The sequence below is a fragment of the Odontesthes bonariensis genome, chromosome 23 (genome assembly GCF_027942865.1).
Source record: "Odontesthes bonariensis isolate fOdoBon6 chromosome 23, fOdoBon6.hap1, whole genome shotgun sequence".
In the NCBI taxonomy this organism is placed as follows: domain Eukaryota; kingdom Metazoa; phylum Chordata; class Actinopteri; order Atheriniformes; family Atherinopsidae; genus Odontesthes; species Odontesthes bonariensis.
The window spans coordinates 25,853,147-25,867,409 of NC_134528.1; the positions used below are offsets into that span (position 1 = coordinate 25,853,147).

At 40.8% G+C, this 14,263-nt stretch overlaps 2 protein-coding genes across 4 annotated transcripts in view; one reads left to right on the forward strand and one right to left on the reverse strand.

Moving 5' to 3' along the window:
• Nucleotides 1-2,815: 2,815 nt before the first annotated feature.
• Nucleotides 2,816-10,899, reverse strand: mrpl27 (mitochondrial ribosomal protein L27). The gene is made up of 4 exons (XM_075457798.1): nt 10,838-10,899; nt 10,097-10,225; nt 4,058-4,125; nt 2,816-3,509 (listed from the first exon to the last, which is right to left on the reverse strand). The coding sequence occupies exons 1-4, from the start codon at nt 10,890-10,892 to the stop codon at nt 3,303-3,305; spliced, it is 459 nt and encodes a 152-aa protein (XP_075313913.1). The 5' UTR covers nt 10,893-10,899; the 3' UTR covers nt 2,816-3,302.
• Nucleotides 10,900-11,390: 491 nt separating this feature from the next.
• eme1 (essential meiotic structure-specific endonuclease 1) overlaps nt 11,391-14,263 on the forward strand; it is a 30,638-nt gene continuing 27,765 nt past the window's right edge. Inside the window, exons 1-5 of one of the 3 annotated variants that reach the window (XM_075457797.1) lie at nt 11,391-11,448; nt 12,142-12,338; nt 12,654-12,893; nt 13,080-13,207; nt 13,372-13,461. In XM_075457797.1, the coding sequence (XP_075313912.1) occupies nt 12,164-12,338; nt 12,654-12,893; nt 13,080-13,207; nt 13,372-13,461 (633 nt within the window). In that variant the 5' untranslated portion in view covers nt 11,391-11,448; nt 12,142-12,163. Of the gene's footprint in view, nt 11,453-12,141; nt 12,894-13,079; nt 13,208-13,371; nt 13,462-14,263 lie in introns of all 3 variants that reach the window. The other 2 variants (XM_075457795.1, XM_075457796.1) reach the window with 2 other exon arrangements.

Sequence of the window (14,263 nt, forward strand, 5' to 3'; positions counted from 1 at the left end):
TATATCGTCTATTCCATCTGCCTTTATACAGGTTTTAAGTGCATTTGATAGTCTTGAAATGTGTATTATGCGTAGGCTGCTAGTTACCTTCGTTTACTTTGGGATCATTAAACGGATTCAAATCTACTATACTACATTAAGGTATCACCTCACACAAATGAGTGCTGTTCTACATGCAGCTCAGAAGGTGGGGCGGAGGGAGTGAGAAAGACTGTTAATATTGTAAATATAAATAAATATATATAAATAATTAATAAATAAATAATTTTTTTTCTGGTTCAGTTCCTTCAGCATTATGAACTACATGTACACAGAAACACAGGCTATATTGTTAGTTTAGTCATTGGTAATTTTACATGTTTTCTGATGGGGATTGAATTAATTTGAAGCTGAATAAAACATAATAGTCAAGCTGGAACATCTCCTGGGTAATGGTAAGTTCAGTGTGGCTACTCCTTATAGAATAGTTAGGCCTGTTAACAGGAACGGATGGATATGAAAAATAAATCATTTTTGTCCAATACCACATAAAAACTAGATACAGCTTAATTTGATGGGGGGGGGGTGCATAATTGAAATGTATGGAGCAACTGCTCCAGATCGATTACAGATAACATAACAGTAACTTAAATTTTAGCGAGAGTTCATTGAAGTTTATAGAGCGACTGCTCCTGATTGATTACAGATAACATAACTCATTTAAGCAAGAGTTCACACGGGATTCGAAGGTGCGATTTTAAGAGGCATGTTGAAACATGGACGCTTGCCTTCGGTCAAGGGATAGCCTAAAGAGAAAAAACTTAAGAAACGGGCTTGGTTAGAGACAAGAGAGAGTATGAGGGGAAAACTTGAAATTGCCACTGCGGGATTTGAACCTGCACTGATGCAAGAGATTTGCATGCCAAAGTAGTTACTCTAATCACTGTACCACCACTTTCTGAAGCCAAGAGGAACTATTACAGATACGACTTCTAAAGCACAAAACATTAGTTAGCAATGTATGTTGATGGAAAACACTTTTACACGAAAAAATGCATGGAAATGGATTCAAAATAACAGCGAAGTGCATGTGTAGGAGTTGTATTCCTAAAATTAAAGCTTTGTGAAACGACAATGCAGTGAACTTTGGCAACATTGCCACACAGAGATCTGTGCAGAGTTTTCCACAAAGCAGATCTGTGCTGAACTATCTTTGTCTGGCTGCCTTGATCAGCGATTGGGCGCAACCACTTCAAATGCATTGGCTGTCGGAAAAGAAGGAAGGACATTATTATCATATTAGGAAAACACACGTCTTGAACGCGCGTAGTGTCAGGTCAACACGCACATTCCTTACGCGCGTCCTTACCTAGACAACGCGTCCACGACGCGCGTCTTGCGGAACCATCATTGCGGACGTAAAAAGCGGCGCTTGTTGGTGAAAGACGGCGAAAAAAACGGCGAAATTTCAGGGAAACGGGTGCTTTTAGCGGGTGAATTTCAATCTTAATGTGATACTTAGATGCGCATTTAGGCACTTTCGGCTTGCCATAGACGCAGCCCTGTCGTGCACCAGTCGATTTTTGTAACTTGGCTGCGCCGAGAATGACAAACCAGATGGACCGATGTGAGACCAGGCTCAGTCAGGAGGTGCGTTTGTACAGACAGCTGTACGAAACTGCAGTGAAACAGCACAGGGAGCACGTAAACTCCCAAAACTGGTGGACAGAGATTGGCAGAACTTTGGGGAAAGAGGTAAAGTTCTGTAAGAATGTGTGGAAGAAGCTACGGGACAGATACGTGAAGGCAAAGAAGAGGGCAGAGACTCTGTTGATGCCAGGGGCTTCAAACCTTCACCTCTATTAACTGAATTACAAAATTAAAATTATCCGAATACTGCAGCAGTATCATTAATTACAGTATTCCTGCTCTTGACAGCGGCATTGTTTTCTTCTCCACTTTCGTGGTTGTAGAGTAGCGGTAACCTTCACGTATCTGCGCCACCTCTGTGACGGAGAAAATTGCAACTACTGGCGCATCGACTTGCGCCACTATATGTAGCCGGCATGAAATCGTGACGTCATCAACACCGCTCGCGCTAACAGACGCGGCAACCATGCTAGAGCCTTTAGGTGGCTTTACAAAGTACTGACTTTGGGGGGTTGAATAGTTATGTGCGCTCAAGTTTTGGGTTTTTGTATAATTTCTTGTTTGATTCACAAAAAAACAAATATTTAGCATCTCCTGTTGGCATGTTATGCATATCAAATGATACGGTGCGGTGAATTGAGCATTATTTGCTGATTAGGAATGCATTTCATGTAGCATCTTTGTTTAGCATGTTGTTTTCAGTAGCCATGCTTTTTTTTGGGTAAGATGGTGTGCTTGTATTACACGTGGTTATTTGGAAAGTAGGTTTAGTGTACACGTCACAAAATTTATTGGTAACATTTCATTTTGGTTATTTACACATCTGTGGAGATGTAATTCATATGTTTTGATTGTATTGTCTGTTTTCCCTTTATCTCCGGCAATAAACCTGGTTAAAACATGCAATCAGAGTCTTGTTTGAAATGAGGTGTTTAGCTGCCTGTCAAGGACTGAACAAGATGAATACTTTTGCAAACCACTGTATGCCAATTCATCTCCAACAAATAAATACACAGCATCTCCTGACCACTAAAGCTGTTGTACTGACAGCAACATGAACATCCACAGCTTCCTTTTATTCAGCAGAGAACCTCCCACCGAAAAAATGCAATAAAAGCAAAGAAAGTAATAGATGCAGATGTACCCCAGAGAATGCACCCATAACAAAAAACAGTCATTCAATATAAAGATTTTAACATAAAAAAAACTTTAATACAGTAGATACATAGTTCAACATTACAGAAAACTGTGGTAGGATGTCCTGTGTGAAGCAACTCTGAGGAATAACTGCATTAAATGCCACATATCGGTGTAAATTCTTCTGTACGGTATATTACTTTCTTCACATCTCCAATATAAGGATTTTTTTTTAGAACGACAAATACAGGAGTCTCTGTCTGCTGCTTTTGTGAAAGAGAATCCATTCTGAATGCAACAACAGTCTGTCAAATCATCACTGAAGACGGTTTTGTTCATTGTGGAAGTTAGAAAATAACATTGTTTAAGTCCAGTTAACAGTCACGTAATTCATGAGCCACATGACATAGCGCCAATGAGACGTGAGCAGGTTTCGACAGATTCCTGCTTCACTCAGATTAAAAAAGCGTCAGTGAAAGCAAGTCCTCCTTGTTCCTGACCACACCATGAATATGAGAGTCATCATGGACAGCTGCTCAGACCATGTCTACTAGTTTGAACTTGCCCTCCTGTTTGACTGGCAGGACATTGATGAAGGTCTTGTAGAGCACAGCTCCTTTGGGCAGCTTGGTAATGATCCGGGTGGCCTCCATGCTGCGAGGTGGGGGCATGTAGACCTCCTTGGTGAACCTGACGTAGCCTTCTTCTAGAGCATAGAGAGTGTTGTTGGTTCCCATCCCCACCTTCAGGACAGGGGAGGAAGAACAGGGAACATATACAGGACGACAAGAAGAAAACAAAACACAGATTAAATGTGTTGTGGATGTAATCCAGCAACCAAGTCATTACAAGGTGTAAATGGTATATCTATGTAAACTTTGGAGTGTATTACTGAACTGTCAATGGGCCCAAGTGTAAATGGACCAATCAGCTCTAGGTGCGGCTCTTGACAGTTCATTATATTGGCTAAGTGACCCACTTAAGGATTTTGTACATTTTTACATCAAAACAATTTTAAAGTTTCCATGTGGACTGATTGTTGTACTCAAGCTTGAAATAAGAATTTATTTAACAAATGGGTTTTGTGCAACCGGATTTATTTCAAGGAAATCTTAAGGACTTTGAGAAACATTAACTTAAGGTATTTTGTACAATTAGTCTGAGATGTTCAGGAGGAGTCATGAGCTTTCGGTGCCCTGTTCAAACAGATGATGTTTTTTTTTCTCAAACTGGACTAGCTTTGAGGTAGAGCAGGTGTACTAAGGTTCTGGATGGTGAGAATGTAACTCACATGTGCTCCCGGTTGATACCTCATCTGTCTCTGCGTCGCCAGGATGTTGCCAGCATGGACAAAGTTACCTTGTAAACAGAAAGAGGAGAAATATGTAGAGCTCAGTCCTGTTTAGACGTATTTCTCAAAGGGAGATAAAGATAACTTAATACTTCCTGCACTGTGAAGTGATTTTACCCCCCCCCCCAATTACAATTGAAAATACCATTGTTTCTTTGCGCATTTGCTGAAATCCTGTCCAGAGTGCTTCCTCTAAGTTTGAAAGTCAAACAGGAAGCCAATAAGGGTGTCAAAAGAGCTACACCCTGTACATTCATTCAGTATTGGTTGTAATGTTTGTTCCATCCAGCAACAATGGGGTATAGTGCGTTTCCCATAAACAGCTCACATGCAACAGTCCCTAATACTAGAAAATAAAAACAAAGTGAGAAAACAAAGAAACAATAGATAACAGCAACACCCCAGTGGCAAAAGGTGCCACCCGTCTTACCCTAGTTGATATAAAATCAAAATGAAGAATCCAATAAGTAATTGCTGTTAAGACAATTTACCTATCAATAGGCAAGTTAATTTAATTAATTCATGTAATTATTTAATGCCAGCATGTACAGACTGTTTAGAAAAATAAACAGGAGTCTAAAAAAGTGTCTGCCCCCATTGCTTTATATTTTTATACAACAGACCCAAACTCTACCAATACTCCTCCAGACTTTAGGAAAAACTCCGCCAGAGTTTTTCTTTGAACATCGACTGCTTTTTCACTCCAGTCCTTCCACTTATTGTTTTTATCAGATGAATGTGTTTTTTGCTTGTTGAGCCACTTCAAAACTTACCTATGAATCATTCAAGCATAGAAGTTTAACTATCTCAAGAGATCAACCAATGTTGTATCTACAAATAACAGACAATTGAGCAAAAAAACAAATTTAAGTTGTTTTGGCACTTTGTTACCAGCAGCCTGTCACAAAGACACATCATTTGCAATTTTGTAAGATAACAGTTTGACAGGAATAAAATGGCGTTTTTTGAATCAACAATGTGATTCGCAAAGAGCTATCAGCTGATGATTTGATGTATCTGAGGATGGTGTGCAGTGTGTCCTTAAAACATTTGAGGAAACTGGACAAGTGTCGGGCCTAAAAAAAACTATCTACAGCAGATGAACAGTATCTGAAAGTGATGCCCTTAAGAAAGAGGAAAAAATCCAGCAAAGACCTGAAACGGGACCTGGAGAAACATTGAAAAATCAGAAATAGTCTCCATGGAAGGGTGGCTGTCAAGAAGCCATTCCTAAGAAAGGAAACAGGTTGGTTGGTGGTGTAGTGGGTTGTGCAGGCGCTCCAAGTACTCGCTGCAGTTGGCCGCATCAGACGGATGTCATTGCATGTCATTCCCCCTCTCTCTGCACCCTGTTTCCTGTCTCTCTTCAGCTGTCCTAAAGGCATAAAAAGCCCAAAAAAACAATAAAAAAAAAGAAGAAGGAAAACGGGGAGAAAAGGCGGAGGTATGCCGAATGACAAAAGAAGTGGACTGAAAATCAGTGGCAACAGGTCTCATGGAGGGACGAATCCTCACCAACATTATTGAAGCAGTGTGGGATCATCTTGACAGAGAACGGAACAAAAGGCAGCCGACATCCAAAGAAGAGCTTCGGAATGTCCTTCAAAAAGCCTGGCGAACTATTCCTGAAGAAGACTACTTAAAGAAATGACAGAAAGCTTGTCTGAGAGGCTTCAGGCTGTGTTGGAGAATAAAGGTGCTCAGACCAAATCTTTGTTTTATATACCAGATTTCCATTCATGTTTGCACATGTTTCCAATTTTTTAGGCAATATATAAAGAAATGAGAGGTGTTTGAAGACTTTGGTACTGAAATGTAATCAAAATTAATATCATCATTACTATGATGATATTAATTTATGATATTAATTAGATCAGTGGTCGCCAACCCGTCGATCGCAATCGACTGGTAGATCTTTGAAATGTTCCTTGTCGATCCCGAAAATAATAGAGAAATAATTACACAAATACATTATGGCTGATGTAACGCTAATGTTCAGTTTCGCAAGCGCCTCTCTTTTCTCTCCATCTTATCCAATCCAGTCATTGTATTTTTTCAGCATAACAATTAAATTGACTAATAAGATCAAAGCAGGAAACTGGAACATTTACTGTAGCAAAATATTGAACTAGCAGATGATAGCTAAAGTACTGTTGTCAGCTAGCATGGCGGAGGCTCCGAGAAAGAAGTCGAAAATCTATGAGGAATGGGAAGAGGAATTTATTTTTACCATGGTGAAAGACAACTGTGTTTGTATGTTGTGCCACCAAACTCTAGCGCTGTCTAAAAGAGGAAATCTGGAGCAGCACGACAACACCAACCACGACAAATTCAAGGACAGTTTCCCCGCCAAGAGCGCAATCCGCGCTAAGAAAGTTGCTGAGCTAAAAGCGGGGTTGAAGGCCCAGCAGTCGCTTTTCACAAAACCTGCTGCTCAAAATAAGGCTGCGACTGAAGCTTCATTCCGCATTAGTCACCTTTTGGCTAAACACAAGAAGCCTTTTACAGATGGCAATTTATTCAAGGAGGCAATGGCCATCACTGCAGAGACGGTTTTCAACGGCTTCAAAAACAAAGACGACATCAAAACCGCGCTCCGCAGTGTCCTGCTTGGGCCCAATACAGTGGCGAGGAGGGTCGAGGAAATGTCAGGGGACGTGGATCGACAAGTGCTAAAAGACTTTTATACTCTTTTAGGATAGAATATTTAAAAAAAATATAGAATATTTTTTACTACAGTTTGATGAATCCCTGGATGTAATGGACACAGCTCAACTTGTTGTATTTGTCAGGATGGCGTTCCCAGACTCTACAACAAAAGAGGATCTCCTCACTCTTTTGCACTTAAAGGAGAGAACGAGAGGTGAGGATATTTACAACGCGTTTAAAAAATATGTCCGCGATAATGACGTCCAGATTCACAAACTGGTGGCAATTACCACTGATGGAGCCCCAGCGGTGCGTGGTGTGCGCGCTGGATTTATTGCGCTGTGCCGTAATGACCATGAATTTCCTGATTTCGTGAATTACCACTGTGTAATTCACCAGCAGGCCTTGGTGGGAAAGGTTGTGTAAATTTTCTCAAGTTATGACTCTGGTGGTCAAACTGATCAGGCTTTATTGGATGAGCTCGATGCCGCATACAGAGACCTACTCTTCCATGCTGATGTCCAGGCTTTGTTGATTTGCTGCCCGAGATGAAGACTTTTCTGGAGACGAGAAACGAGGAGCACGAGGAGCTGTCAGATGATCAGTGGCTGCTGGACCTGGGGTTTCTGACAGACCTGACGGCAAAACTGAACGCACTGAACAACGAGCTCCAGGGAAAAGACCGACACCTGCCCCACATGATAAGCGCAGTGAATGCGTTCAAGGCCAAGCTCGGTGTTTGGAACACACAGCTGAAAAACGGGAGGCTGACACACTTTCCCTACCTGGAGAAAATGTCACAGGCCATCGGTGACAAGGACGTTTTTCATCCTGAGCAGTACTGTGTTCACCTGGACAAAGTGGCAGCAGAGTTCAGTCGGCGTTTTGGTGAATTAGACGTCATGGAAGATGTTGCTGCATTCGTCTTAAATCCATTCCTGACCATTGATGTGGAAAAGGTAGCAGTCAAATTTCAGCAGGTATTTGCTCTGCGTAGTGGGGTTGACATGGAGATGGTTGATTTGCAAAATGACACTGAGCTGAAAGTAAGATCACAGGACAGTAACTTTTGGGGAATTGTCAGCAGGGAGAAGTTTCCTCTCCTCACCTCATGTGCCCTAAGAGTGAGTGCCTACTTTGGATCCACTTACCTCTGTGAAATGGCTTTTTCACAGATGAAAATAATTAAATCAAAGTACAGGAGTACAGGACTTACTGACAAACACCTCACAGAGTGTCTCAGACTAGCTGTCAGTAGCTATGAGCCAAAATTTCAAAGCACTCACAGACAGTATTCAGTTACAGCCATCTCACTAACCTGGGTGAGTAACATGCCAGTTTTGACATCTGATGGCAATGTGAAAAGTAATGATGCATAAGATGGTACATAATTGCACTGAGCTTATTTACACTGACTGAGAATTTTGTTAAAACACAATTATTGTTCTATTTTGATAGTTACATTGAGAATTTTGTTAGCATTAGAGTTCTATTTTCTAAAATGCTGATATTAATGTGACTTGAATGAAGCTTCAGTGGATAAACATAACTTGATATGATCTGCTTGTCTACCATAAATAAAATATTGTCCTCATATAAGAGGAATTCCACATTCCTTTTTTTTTGTGTTGAAATGAAATTGAATAACTTAGAATTGAAGTTGATGCGAAGCTATGGCCAGTTTGATATGCTAGTTACATTGTTTTCTTTGTTGCATTAATTTGAACGTTGGACCACAGCACTTCCTGTAATTCAAATACAATTAGCCTGATTAAAAGGCGTCAAGTTGGAAGTACAATCTGGGCGTTTTTTTTCTTTCAACACTTCAATAGGTAGATCTTGCCTCTCACCAAGGTGGAGGTCAGGGATCTTGGGCTTAAAAAGGTTGGAGACCACTGAATTAGATGATACTATTATTATTCTCTCAGTCGCCTTCAACTTGTGCAAAACGCTGCTGCCCGTCTTTTAACCAACACTAACAGACCTGTGCACATCACTCCTGTTCTTAACTCCCTCCATTGGCTTCCTGTCCTTTATAGAATTGATTTTAAACTTTTAACGTTTGTTTTTAAAGCTCTTAACGGCCTTGCCCCATCATATTTATCTGAGCTTTTAACAGTCCGCAATTCTGGTAGAGCTGTGAGGTCAACAAATCAATTTTTGCTGGAAGTGCCCAGGTCAAAATACAAACACTGGGGTGACCGAGCCTTTTCTGTCGCTGCCCCCAGGCTCTGGAATAAGCTCCCCGTTGAGCTGCGTCTTATTTCTGACCTGGGCCTCTTCACATCTAGGCTAAAAACCTACTTATTTAGGATTGCTTTTAATACCCAGTAGTATGATGACACTTTTATCTTATTTGATTTTGTTGTATTTTATTGCTTTCACTGTTCTTTTATTGTTTTTACTTATTCTTCTCTTTATTTATTACCTGCTGTAAAGCACTTTGTGACATCGTAATGATTGTCTGTAAAGGGCTGTATAAATAAAATACATTTACATTACCTCATGTCTAAGGTGCCATTTATACTAATCTGTTTCTATATCGTTTCTATCGCAGATGCACTGTCCATTTACATTAAAATACTGGAATACGACTTCATAGGTGGAAGGATTCAAAGACGCCGGAGCCCACGTAAGCACTCGCATATGATGCTGATTTTAGCAGTTGTAAACGGGGAGAAACGACGTACTCCTCCCTGATTCGCTAGGCTGGTATCGTTGGTCATGTGACTTGAGTGCTGGGAAACTAAAAACAAACAGGCGTGCATCACTTCAGTTACACACTTCCTTTCTATTCGTGTCATCGAGAAGAATATGGAAATCATGGACAACCACGATCAGCATGGGAGCCTGCTCCATGTCCTACTGCTGGTAGTACACTGTGCACAACAATACGTGGCAAGGAGGCGCCAGATTCAACAAGCTTTTATGATGAGAACCCAGCCACTGCAGCAACGCAAGCCGTACATGGAGCGCCGCTTTTGGGTTAGACCGGGAAGAAGCAGCGCATGGTGGGACAATTTCGTGGACCAAGTTGTTGTCGCCGAAGAATAAATAATAAAGAATAAATAATAAAGCATAATAAATAATAAAGCAAGGGCGATCATGTGATGTGATGGCTGATTAGTCATGTGACTAGCGAATCAGCCGATCCCCGTTTGTGTGTAAATGTAAATAGTTTGCAAGACGCCGACACGAAGAAATGGTGAAATGAATTAATGTAAACAGAGCCTCAGATAGAAACTCCTGCTGACAGCTCCATTCACACCATTCTAAATAAATAGGCCCACATAAATGATAGATCGAGTGACTGAACTGGGTCATCATTACCATCCTGTTTCTTGAAACCATATCTTCGGCCAGGGCTCTTTCCTCCGACGTTCTTGGAGCTTCCACCACTTTTCTTGGAAGCAAATCTCACTATGTCCAACAGAGAAGACTGAGTGGGAACAAACAGACCTAAAACCCGCAAGACAGACATATTCATATTAGGCCACACATACGTGGAACCCTGCGAAAGTTCTGAGTTAATTCTGCCAAATGTACCCTCACTTATATATAAAATTCTGACAGATCGACATAATAGGTTGGATACGTTTTTACTAATCACTGTAGGTACCCCAGTAAAACACACTAATTATGGTAGCTTTTCTAGAAGCATAGTGTCTCACTCAATTAACATTTACAGTTCATGTTAGTTTTATAGTGGAGATGATTCACAATTGAAAACTGAAGTATGTCCTAAATTGACAGCAGACAGATAACATTGAATACTTCCAAAAGTTGTTAGCAAAACGACAATTAAACAAAAGATTATTGGTTCAACACGGTGTAATTTCCTTTTACTGTTTTGACTTGCATCACTCTGTCAGAAACAGTGACATTCAGCGCTACTTCACACATTTGACATCACGGCGAGTTAAATAGGTTAGCATACAATATGTCTTGATTGAAAAATACAGTTAACACAAGTGTCCACCTGAGGGATAGCCTTATAAAATATTTACAGTTTAACGTGAACCCGGTGAATTATTTTAGGACTTTTATAACAGTGCTTTGGATATTAAATACCTCCTCTGGACTTGAGCATCAAGGACGCCAGCGCTGCCATTTTTAATGATGTCATCTGAACGACAAATCCTATACGTAACATCCGGATACTTTCGCTACGTTCAAGTTCCTGAGAGAAACTAAGTAAATGTTCCTAAAACAATTCTAACTGAAAATAGTTCAACATGACTGTTAGTCATGATGACTGTTAATTTCCGCCGAAAAAAAAAAAAAAAAATACATACAAGTGAAAAGTGACATATTTCAAAATGTCTTGATATTTAATTAAAAAAAAACCTCAGTAAAGTAACTTTATCATGGTAACTTATTTAACTCAACGATAATGAGCTCAAACACGTTTACTGGTCGTTCATGGTTAATGTTTTTTTGAACATTTTTTTTGTAAAATACAATGTAAAATGATAAAAACAAATGTGAAGACTACATTGCATTATGCAACGTTGTGAGGATCAGCGACACAGATGAAGAAAAGTTTTAGAAATTGGATGGATGAAATGACAGACGGACGGATTTTGATAGGAAAATATCGACCGTCCCATAGCCAGTGAATGCAGCATTACCCGGGGAAACCAAACGACATCTCACGCGCCATTCAACTCTTGTTGATGTTTGTAGGTACAAATAAATCCTTGTATTCCGTTTCTGGAAGAGTGTACAAGTAACTAATGTTTACTTAAATGATCCTGCTTCATGATTAACTTCTCACTCTTATACATGACGTATAACCTGGCAGGCTATATGACGTTTCTTAATTTCTCTCTGTAACGCTCGCCATTTTATGTTTAGATGTCTCTAGTCTGGTAAATTGGACTTTGCTTTGCTTGTTATCTCCCCTTTGTTTGTCTAAAGCAATGTTAATGCTGTGCCAAACTCAATTTAAAAAGTAATTTATTTATTGCAAGTTCTGTTAAGCTACATAGCAAGATTTTATATACTCAATTAATTCGTTAACAACAGATAATGTTAAACCAAGCAACCTCCGTAATTGACTCTCTTTATCTTTTAAAACGATGATACTGTGGTGGGTGGTTTAAGAAAAGTAATGTGCAACCTGTATTGTGAGCTGAATTCCACTGAATTATGTTCTTCTTGGTGGACTTGGTAGAATTTACCAGAGCACCTGTAACTTGGTGAATTTTGTGGGGGTTTTTTCTGTTAGGTGATTGATTCACTCAGTAATCATAACATAAAGATTGCATTCAAAGATATTTGTTAGAAGCCTGGTGCTGTTTTTGCCACCTTTGTGGAAAACAATTGCCTCTAAATTGATCCTGACATGATTCTTGTCTTGACATCATGTGCAGCTACTTGCCCCAACATGAGAACATGGGCAGCTACAGTGACTGCACTAGTGACCTAGATGAGGAGCTGCCTGTGTTTGACTTCCTCCAGCCTTGTCGACACCTCAGCCAAGCCTCTCAGACGACCACACAGAAGCCAGACTTGGTCAATCTGGAAGACTCTGATGCTGAACATGCCGTCATCTCCTCTCTTAAGAAGGGTAATGCAGGCACACACACTGGAACGGCTGATGCAATGATGATCAGCAGCGATTCTGATGACGACTCACCTTATGTCCCTCTGGCACAGAGACTGAAACATAGACATGAGAATGTGATTAGTGCCTCCTCCATTGACCCAAATGGGAGAGATGCTGAGCAGTGTTTGCCATCTCAGCTGGCCAGCTCCGAGCCTTCCAGCCAGAAAGGCTTCTCTGAGTCAGAGCACCCTCACAGCTTGCATCAGTTCAGAACAGTGAGCCCAAAGGAACTGGAGGATTTCCCTAAACTGCCTCTCAAACCTCTCTCGACCACAGAGAGCTCAGACACCTCTCCTGCCAAGGGGAAACCGACAAAGCGGATGGCAGAGGAGATCCAGGCCTCCAAAGAGGAGGCCCTGAGGAGGAGGCAGGCCAGACGGAGACAGCAGCAGGACAGGGAGGCACTCAGGCAGGAGCAAGAGAGGCAGAAAGCAGAGAAGAAAGCTCTGGCGGAGGCTACCAAAGCTCTGAGACCAGAGGAGTGTATCAAGCATATGGTGGTATCTGTTGATCCAGGTGAGGAGAAAGCATTAAAGCAGTAAATAATACTTAGCACTGCACATAAGAGGATAAAAGAGTTCCTTCAAAGCAGACCATGCTCTGCACATTAATGTGAATTGATTTTAAACTGTGCTTTTTGCTCTTTGTAAAAGTAAATCAGTGAACAAGTGGTGGGCATTATTGTTCTGTTTGTGTTCACAGCTCTTTTGCAGCTGGAAGGAGGTGGGACTCTGCTGGCTTCAGTGCAGGCTCTGGGTTGTAGCTGTTGCATAGAGAAACAACTCATCCCACGCAGTGTTAGCTGGATAAGGAGAGCTCCATGTGCACAGGTGATAACACACATATCCCAAGTGCCTCATTTTAGTCAAGGTGAAGCATGATTATACAGTTGCTGTAAATCATAAATGAACGAGGAGCAATTTTGTGAGCACACATTTAGCAGTAAAATCAAACGCATTAACACCAATTACTAACCCCCCCCCTCATGTCTCAGCTGCATGAAGGAGAATGTGTACCAGAGGCCCATATCGTGATGCAGATGACAGAGGAGGACTTCATCACTCTGATCCACAACTACATCCAGGTGTGTCGAGGCTGCTGATGCTGCTTTAAAAACGATTAACAACACTGCTGCTTCAAAAAGAGCCCAGAAGGAAACACGGATGCTGGTGGGAGATGGGAAGCCTTTAGTAGCTACAGGCGAGAAAGAGTACCTCCTCCAGTAGCAGAAAATGACATTAGATCTTAGTAATAAAGTAGTGAGGAAAAATTGAAAATACAAATTACAAAAAACAATAAAATTTACATCCTTTTTTTTCCACTACACAAGCTCGTCTAAAACATAAACATTTCAGATGATCATTTCTGATACAATGTTTTACAACTACTGTTCAGACGCTGTTTATAATGTAAGTAAAAACATAATGCAATGATTGGCAGATATCATAAACTAATATTTATTCGCAATAGAGCATAGAAAACATATCAAATGTTGAAAGTGAGACATTTTACTATTTCATGACAAATATGGGCTCATTTTCAATTTGATTGCAACAACTTATCTCTTAAAAGTTTGGACAGGGCCGTGTTTACCTCTGTGTAGCAATTCTGTAAATGTCTGAGAACTGCGAAAACCAGCTGCTGGACCTTTGGGAGAGGGATGTTGTCTTGTTCTTGTCTGTTGTAGGATTCTAGCTGCTCAGCAGTCCAGGATCGTCTTTGTCGTATGGTCTCCATGTTGCGCCAAATGTTTTCAGTTGGTAAAAGGTCTGGACTGAAGCAGACCCGTCCAGCAACCGCACTCTTCAGTTATGAAGCCATGCTGTTGTAATAGATATAGTATGCTCTTTAGCATTGTGTTGCTGAAATATGCAAGGCCTTCCGTA